Source organism: Lacerta agilis, chromosome 13, assembly GCF_009819535.1.
Source record: "Lacerta agilis isolate rLacAgi1 chromosome 13, rLacAgi1.pri, whole genome shotgun sequence".
Lineage (NCBI taxonomy): Eukaryota > Metazoa > Chordata > Lepidosauria > Squamata > Lacertidae > Lacerta > Lacerta agilis.
The window spans coordinates 16,466,147-16,475,582 of record NC_046324.1 but is presented as its reverse complement, the minus strand read 5'-3'; the positions used below and the strand labels follow the sequence as shown (position 1 = coordinate 16,475,582).

The 9,436-nt window shown below is 44.6% G+C and overlaps 1 protein-coding gene across 1 annotated transcript; it reads left to right on the top strand.

Moving 5' to 3' along the window:
- Positions 1–3,448: 3,448 nt before the first annotated feature.
- LOC117056930 (ras-related and estrogen-regulated growth inhibitor-like protein) lies at positions 3,449–8,877 on the top strand. The gene is made up of 4 exons (XM_033167629.1): positions 3,449–3,676; positions 5,355–5,408; positions 6,587–6,663; positions 8,096–8,877. Exons 1-4 carry the CDS (start codon positions 3,538–3,540, stop codon positions 8,519–8,521), a joined length of 696 nt encoding a protein of 231 aa, XP_033023520.1. The 5' UTR covers positions 3,449–3,537; the 3' UTR covers positions 8,522–8,877.
- Positions 8,878–9,436: the final 559 nt, after the last annotated feature.

Here is a 9,436-nt window from a genome sequence, read left to right as displayed (position 1 = left end):
TATGGCTGCCCCAATAGCAAAATAGAAAAATGTGACCCATGGAGTCAGGATTTTGAAAATGCACTAATATGTAGCCGGCAGCTCAAGATTCTAGAAAATGCCAAAGGGGGGGGGATTGCACAATAACTTGAACTTGGGGGGGGGGGTCAGGATTCTGAACAATGCAGAAAAAAATGGTCCATCGTTAAATATTCTGTAAAACACATAAAACTGTGACTAACAAATTGGGTTTCAAAAAAAGGCGACCCATTGGTCAAGATTCAGAGTGGTACATATTGCGAACACAAGATGGTCTGTTGGTATTGCATGCAGATGAGGACAAAGGCACCACAAGACAAACAAATTTGCACATTTTTTCCATTTTTTGTGTAATTTGCTGTATCCCTAATGGCGTGCAAATAAATACTTGGTGGTGATAATGGGCAACAATTAACAGTAGCAAACTGTAAGTAGTGCTACCCATTGCACAAGGAGTTCTGGCAAGCGCAGTCTAACGAACCAAAACCAATTATGGGATTCTCACAACCGAAGAAGACAGGCCAAGCTCACACAGGTTTATGAACAATTTTACTAAACTTGGGAATTGTGAAAAACAAGTGACCGGGTGAGTTACTGCAAAGTCCATCCGTAATCGCCCGCTGAAGACTAATTTGCTTCCACAGGTCTTTGTAAAGCAGGTATAGGTAACCTTTTTTCAGCCTGAGGGTCACATTGTCCGATGGCCCCTTATAGGGTCCGCATGCCAGGGTTGAGGCGAACATAAATGGAGCAACAGATGTGACTCCTACCTTTGTACATTAGATTACATTTCAGCCACACAAAAGCCAGAAGTTTCTGCACACACCTCTCTCCATTTGCTTTGAGACGACTTGTTTCATGAGCATTCATCTTGATTTGCTTGTGGGGAGATTAAGTCAACATCGTGTCAAGCAAATGTCATCTCACACTTTCTAGTACACATCGCCGTCTCTCTTATTATCGCCCAGAGTCCTGTCTGTGCCAGGAAGTTGGTTTGTTTCGTAAGAGCTCCACATTAGTTTGAATTGAGCAGCCCAGGTTTGCTAGGATGTGATAAAATCTCACCTGAAAATAATGATGGTATAGGAGTGCCCTCCATCCTGACGAGTGTGTGCTTCCAAATTGAATTCAAAATAAAGGGTACAGCTATTTCAATCCTTTTATATATAGTTTTCTGTATTGCTATGAGCAATTTTGCAAAGGCAATAGGTAACATTTTCTTAATAAGAAAGTAACACCACAACCTTATATCTTCTGGGGCAGGTGCTATTCTGGATGCGGCTGGCACTGTGGTCTAAACCACTGAGGCTCTTGGACTTGCCAATCAGAAGGTCAGCAATTCGAATCCCAGCGATGGGGTGAGCTCTGTCCCAGCTCCTGCCAACCTAGCAGTTCGAAAGCATGCCAATGCAAGTACCGGTAGATAAATAGGTACCGCTGTGGCAGGAAGGTAAATGGTGTTTCTGTGCGCTCTGGCTTCTGTCATGGTGTCCCGTTGCGCCAGAAATGGTATAGTCATGCTGGCCACATGACCAGGAAAGCTGTCTGTGGACAAATGCTGGCTCCCTCGGCCTGAAAGCAAAATGAGCACCACAACCCCATAGTCGCCTTTGACTGGACTCAACCATCCAGGGGTGATTTACCTTTACTTTTTTACCTATTCTGGAACATGCCATGCTTAAAGTGGCCTGCTACATGTTGCCGAAAAAGAGGGCATAATTTGCATTTATTATTATTATTAATTTGCATATCCTAATTTATATGTTGAGATGCAGATTTAGAAATAATTACTGTCATTTAAACAGAAACACAACAGATTATACCAGAGTGCAAAACAAGACTGTGCCCAGGTGACCTGTTTGCCTGCCTGCTCAGTCTGCTGTTAGGTGCTGCTGTTGAATGGGCAACTTCAAGTTGCCTTCTCTCCCTTCTTAAGATTCATTGTGTGGTGCCCAGTGCTAGTTCTACTCAGAGTAAACCCACTGGTGTTAATGAACACCATAGAGTTAGGTTCATTCATTTCAATAGGTCCATTCTGAGTAGAACTTAGCTGGACACACAACCCTTAATTTTTTTAACCACAAGTGGTTCGCAAACTTTCCCCACCATGGACCATGTGAAAATGGTTGAAGACCCTAGAGGACCACTTCACGATTTTCCTGCTTGTTGCAACAAATGTAATGCACTGTGCTAGATGCTGTGCGTTTTTTATTGCAATGTTATTGGTTCTCTTCTTTCTTGTATTGCATTATGATTTGAATTTTGTAGAATTCATATTGTAAATGTTCCATGCCGGAGGTCACCTGAATGACGTTTGTGAACCTCTGCTTGGAAACCCCTGGACAGACAGCTCTTCAAACAGAAAATACCTTCAAACAGAGGCCTTCATATGCACTTTGTTTTTACTTATTATAATTTTTATTGGGTTTTTGATAATTTTATACATATAAAACATAACCATTTCAAACATTAAAATACAAGGTTCTTTTGAACCTTCGGACCTCCTTCCCTCCCTCCATGGGTTCCATGTTTAAGTTTAAAATTTCTGCATCTTTTACCATTATCCATGTATTTTATAACCATAATTACCATAAGTAATTCCACATTACAAGTATCATTACACCCCTGCCAAAGATTTTAATTGTTTACAGTGGTCTTTTAAATAAATTATAAATTTACTCCAGTTTTTAGAAAATATTTGATCTTCCTGGTTTTGGATCTTCCCCGTCAGTTTCGCCATCTCCGCATACTCCCACCAGTTTTATCTGCCATTCTTCTTTTGTTGGTATTTCTCCTTCCTTCCATCTCTGGGCTAGTAGCATTCTCCCTGCCGTTGTTGCATACATAAAAAGACTTTTATCTTCTCTTGGTAACTCTTCACCTATTATACCTAGTAAGAAGGCTTCCGGGTTTTTTAAACAAATGTTTTTAAAAACATTTTCTTTACTTCATTATATATCATTTCCCAGAAAGCCTTTACCAAAGTACATGTCCACCACATATAGTAAAAAGTACCCGCCTTCTCTTTACATTTCCAACACAATTTTCAACTTGTTTTGTACATTTTGACTCAATTTTACTCGGTGTGTTAGATACCAATCATATGCACTTTGAACACATGATGGGGTTCATCTCATTCCATATTGGGCTGTGTGTATAATATATGGAAAGTACTGGAGGCGAAATCTATATAGAAGAATGACCCCCACCCAGATTCTCCCACTACTCTAATGCAGGGGGGTCAATCTCATCACTAGTTCCTCTTGACAATTTCATTGTGAATAAAATTAGCCAGCTACGTTGCTGTCACGGTGTGCTTTTTAATAGCTGGGGATCTGTTCACCTAGCAGCTCCCCTGAGTGAAACCCCTCCTGTTCATTAGGAATGGTATGATCCATGCAAATCACTCCTCCAGCTGCAGTCAGAAAGGGAGTCATTCTCCTTCTGACTGAACAGAGAGAGGAAAGCAGCAAAGAGACAAGTCAGGGGTTGACAGATTGGGTGAGAACAGATCCACCAATGGTCCTCCGAATCCCTCTGCGTAGAAGTGCCAGCTACACCCCAGACCACCAGTCTGGGGTGGAGGCACCCACTCCTTCGCCACTGAAAGTGGAGGCCAATGTGGTGGTCCTTGGAGCAGACAGCGTGGGAAAATCAGGTGAGTTCTGTCACTGGAAGAAAGTAACGAAAGGTGAGCCAAACGATGGAAACCTGGAAACTTAATGCTGCAAAACACCCCCTCAAAGACAGAAACCCTGCATTTTGGGGACTTCTCAACTTGAGAAGCATGCAAAACTTAAACGTGTGCTATCTGAAGTGGAGAGTTCTCTTTTGCCTTTCAGAAAAGGTAGCTAGGGTGGAACACAACTCAGCAATGTTTTGTGAGTTCCATATTTACAGTACACGAGAAAAGTTGCATGATCCACTACGATCCCGTTGTATGAGCCAATTGCTAACCTCCTCTCATCGGAATTGCTAAATGATGTGAAGCGCAGAGAGAAGATTGCAGTATTTCACAGCTCACTGAAATGTCTTCTTTTTTTAAATTAATTTTTGTTTCTTAACTTTTGCAGTATATATTTCCAGTGGACTTCTGTGCATGTTTGCTCAGAAGTAGATCCTGCTGATTTCATTGGACTTACTCTCAAGTAGATGTACAAATGATTGCAGCCTTATTTTAAAGAAACTCTAATCTGAAGTATAATGATTGCATCCATACATGAAATATATACTATAATTTGTCAATAGCTGCACCTTTTTTGTGAGTTTTTGCATATTAACTTGGATGTTAATTGAGGCATTACTAGCAAAATGGCTTTTAGGCAAACAAAGTGACCATCTTGTCAAAGCTAAGCAGGCTCGAGTCTGGTTAATGCCTGGATGGGTGACTGTGTGGGAACAACTTGGGTTCTATGGTAGAAGAAAGGTGGAGCAGAAATGTAAGAAATAAAGATAAAATAACAGCCCAATCATATGCTCCCCAAGTGTTATGGAACTCGGTATGAAGGAAATTCCACAAAAATTCTATTGAACTTAGAAATAAGGCTGCTATCCTGAATACAATTATTAGGGAGCAAGGTCCACAGAATGCCGTGAGCTGGTGTGCATGTAACTCTGAACCAAACCATGGTTTAGGGCAAATGCACTATTGTGAAGGTTCCCAGAAAGAAGATTGTGTTTGCTCCTTGCCCAGTCCTCCTCCTGCTGCGTTTATGTGAGCGAAGCCATAATTTGGCGTACTGTATCATTTGAGCCCCGATTCTTGAACTGCAAACTAATGAACAAACCTTAGCTATAAATGGTTTGTCTAGAATGAGACAGACCACAAGCTCGGGTTCAAATGGAACGCTAAACCAAACCATGGCTTAGGCCCAGATTGTATGGTGGCAACAATACCAGGAGAGGAGTTCAGAAGGTTGCAATTCTCATGTGTTCATGCTAAGCCATGGTTTGGCACAGCATTACATGCAAACCAGCTCAGTGGAACTAAACACAATTGGGATTGTGCTATCATTATAGACGTTTATAGGAGCAGTGACCTACAACTTTGCAAACATCTTTAATTGGAAGTGGCCATTAGCACATGGTTATAAACCATGTGCAAAATTATGCTTTTGGTTTAAGATTTTCTCTTGGGGGGGGGATAGCAGTTAGATCAGCTACAAATCCAGCAAACTTAATTTTGAGAACTTTCATATTTGTAGGTTTGAGTTTGCGTCCGGGGTGGTGTGATTTTGTTTTGTTTTGCTCAGTCTGAGAATAGAACAAAGGTCCCCCCCCCCCAAAACTCAATATCTGTCCTACATAACATTTACAACTCCCACTCTTTTTCACAGCTCTGACAGTGCGCTTTCTCACTAGAAGGTTCATCGGGGAATATGGAGACATGGGTGAGTGTCTTAATTGCATCATTGCACAGAAAGATTTGCGCCTGTTAATTTCATGTCACCCTTGGGCAGGCTAGATGGTTGAAAAAAAAAGGAAAAAAAATCCCAATTGCAAAAATGGATGCTGTGCAAAGAGCTGGGTCGTTTCCTTCTGCCGTGAAATGTGGAGCAGGAGGGGATGGGTAGATTAGATTACCATCCAGTGAGGGGATTCTAGAAAAACCAGTGCCAGCATAGGGGATTCTCAGGCAGCTGCCGGAGTCTGTCTCTGCGCTGATGCCTGCTTCTCCAAACCTGAAACCTAGGTGGGCCAATAAGGGAGCTAGGTGGGCCAATAAGGGAACTTCCTATGACCTCTGCCATTTTAATGTCACATGGTGGCTCCAGCATTGCACTACTCCTGGGCACTATGGAAAATTAAATGGCAGCTCGAAGCTATCCGGTACTGGTTGTAGCACCATCAACAGGGCCAGAAAAGTCCATCCAGGCCCACCAGGACCTGGAGGCTGCTTTCCCCAGGGCCTTCTCAGTCCTGCAGCTGGTCCAGATTCTTAGCCTGCTGCTCAACTGCCACAAGGAGGGCACCTATAGCCAACACTGCACAGTAGCTTCCCACACACAGTAAGCCACTTTGTGGGTACAATCAAAGCTTGGTTGCTGAACGTAATCTGTTACGGAAGCCCATTCGGCTTCCGAAATGTTCAACAACCGAGGCATGGCTTCCGATTGGCTGCAAGCAGAAGCCGCGACAGATGTTCGGCTTCCAAAAAAGTTAGAAAACCCGAACACCTACTTTCGGGTTTTCGTCGTTCGGGAGCCTAAACGTTCCAAAATGGAGGTGTTTGGGAACCGAGGTTTGGCTGTATAAAGTTGCCACTAAAGAGGAAGGAGAAATCTTTGATTCATAGAATTGTTGAGTTAGAAGGTACCCTGAGGATTATCTCGCCCAACTGCCTGCAGTGCAGGAATATGCCGCTGTCCCATACAGGGATCGAAACTGTATAAAACTTTTCAGTTCTCGTTTCTTGCTTTACGAGGCTGCCAGTTGCTAACACCTGGAGAGGAATGCCAGGTAGGAAAGGGAGTGGCAGAGGAGCAGACGCAGAGAGGGGAAGCGAGAGAACAGAGCTATTGGGAGCGGCTTTTTGGCAAACCTGAACTGTGTGCTTTTCCCCACCCAGAGTCTATCTACACCCACACTTTGGCAGCGGAAGGCAGAGAGATCCTCTTCCACATCTGGGATTTCCCTTGCTCACAGGTGAGGGGGTTATCCTAAACTATCACCAATCAGAAGGTCGGCGGTTCAGATCCCCGCGATGGGATGAGCTCCCGTTGCTCTGTCCCAACTCCTGCGAACCTAGTAGTTTGAAAGCATGCCAGTGCAAGTAGATAAACAGGTACCGCAGTGGTGGGAAGGTAAACGGTGTTTCTGTGTGCTCTGGCTTCTGTCACGATGTTTCCGTTGCACCAGAAGCAGTTTAGTCTTGCTGGCCACATGACCCAGAAAGCTGTCCGTGAACGAACGCCAGCTCCCTCGACTTGAAAGCAAGATGAGCAGCGCAATCCCATAGTCGCCTTTGACTGGATGTAACCGTCCACACGATCACCTTCATTCAAATTCCAGTACTTATACTCCGCCTTTGAACAGCAATGACAGAAGGTTGACAAGAGATTCATGATTGTGGGAGGTGGGGATTTTTTTAAAATAAGAAAGTAAACTATTTAAAACAAATGCAAAGCAAGCAACAGTTAAAAATATAAATATTCCCAGTTGATCTCAGTTAATTCCCAAAGGACTGGCAGACGATCAGTGCCTTTAAATTACAAGCTTCGTGCCAAATTCCCCCCCCCTCTCTCTCGTGTGTGTGTGTGTGTGTGTGTGTGTGTGTGTGTGTAAGTGTGTAAAACTCCACTTTCTAAGGCCCCATCTGCCCTCTTATATCAGCCAGAGCTTTCCACGAAGAATTCTGGGAACTGTCATTTGTTATGGGTGCTGAGAGTTGTTCCCCTTCACGGAGCTACAATTCCCAGAGTGGTTTAACAATCAACCCCTCTTCCCAGGGAGCTCAGGGAATTATTGCTCTACAAGGGGAGTAGGAGTCTCCTCTTGACAAGAGTGCAGCAAGTTCAAAAGCCGTGTGTGAGACTGTTGCACAGGATTAGTTTCTGGAGAAGTACCTGACTACCGTAACTATGGGAATTCCAGTCAATGGCATTTGTTTCTATGGTGCTCCTCTGAAAGACCAGCCTTCTTAATGTTATTTTATTGCATCTCCTGGGTTCTCAACTTATTTGTCATCTGATTAGATTAAATTTTAGTCACATGAACCTCAGTCAATAAACTGAATAAATCTGCATATGAGAAAAACAACAATTGTGATGAAGAATATATTATTATTATTATTTCTTTCAGATTGGGGTGGGGGGCTCAGTATGTTGCTGCACTACAACTCCCATCAATCCTGAACATTGGCCATGCTGCTTGAGGCTGAGTCCAACAGCATCTGCAGAACTGCAGGTTCTCCAATCACCAACTTAGAAGATACATCTTTCCTTCTCTCGCCCCTCCAAGGGAATGCTTTATATTTGCAGACCAACTGTTTGATAAGGGCATTGTTTTTATTCAATAAAAAAGAGCAACCAATCAATAGACTAAACATTGGAACCCTTACATTTTTCTTCCTTTTCAGGAACGGACAGATGAGAGCCCTTCTGAGGACAAGCGCATCCAGTGGGCCGATGGCTTTGTCTTGGTCTACAGCATCTGTGACCGAGCCAGCTTTAACAGTGTGCAGCCCAAAGTCCAGTTCATCAAGGCGGCCAAAGAAGGACCATCCCAGGAGAAAGTGCCCATTGTCATTGTGGGCAACAAGCGAGACTTGCACCACCGGCGCACAGTCTCTAGCGAGGAGGGCAGGCTCCTGGCTCTTTCCTTGGACTGCGAGTTCTACGAGGTGTCAGCAGCAGAGGCCTACCACGGGGCCCTCGTGGTCTTCAACAGCCTGGCGGAACGCATCTGCGAGGCCAAACTGGCCGTGAAGAAAGGCACTGGGATCCGCAGCATCGTGAAGAGCGTGTCTGCTGTGTTTGCCCGGAAGAGAACAGACTCCATGTGAGACATGGTGGAAGCTGGTCCACCAGGGCGAACAGGGCACTGCCCCACCAACCTCAGTCTGCCATCAGCCAGCTCCCACCTGCCTGCCTTCTTATGTACAACCCATCAGGGGGTGGCTCGGTCTGTCAGTGGCTGTGGAGCCACCTACTGTTGGTCTCCTTGCCTTCTGCCCTACCAGTCCCAATGGGCACCCACCACCACTAGTGAGGTGGACTGAGAATATGAGAAACACCATGGCATCCAGCCTTCACTGCCTGGAGTAGGGTATCTCATTCTTCTAACCCTGCTCCAGAGGCAGGAGTCTGCAGGGCAATGCGACTCAATAGGCAATAAAGTGATTTCCTGTGGTGTTGAAATTCAAGAGGTGCCAGGCTGCCCTTAAGGGGGGGGGGGGATGAACGTTCCCTTCCCCCTGAACTTTCACACAGTAGGAATTGGATAAGGGCAGGTAGCTTCTTGCCCAAGACCCTTGTTTTAAGCTGCGGGTCTGCATTTCAGTCTCCTATATTGGTGCACGAGAGCTGCAATGAAACCTTGGCTTTTGCACAGGGCCATATCTCTAGACCAACCTTTCTCAACCTTGGATTCCTAGATGTTGTTGGACTACAACTCCTGTCATTCCTAGCCAGCATGGCCAGTGTTCAGGGATGATGGGGGCGGTAGTTCAAGAGCCCCTGAGAACCCAAGGTTGAAAAAAGGCTGTTCTGGACTGAAAGAGACAACAGTTGCATCCACACCATATTTTTAATTCACATTTAAAGCGTGCCCTCACCTTACAAGAATACTGGGAACTGTAGTTTGTTAGGGGTATTGGGAATTGTAGCTTTGTGAGGGGGTAAACGAGAGCTCCCATGATTATTTGGGTGGGGGCCATAAAAATGCTTTAAATGTGTGGATGCGACCGTCCTACATCTTC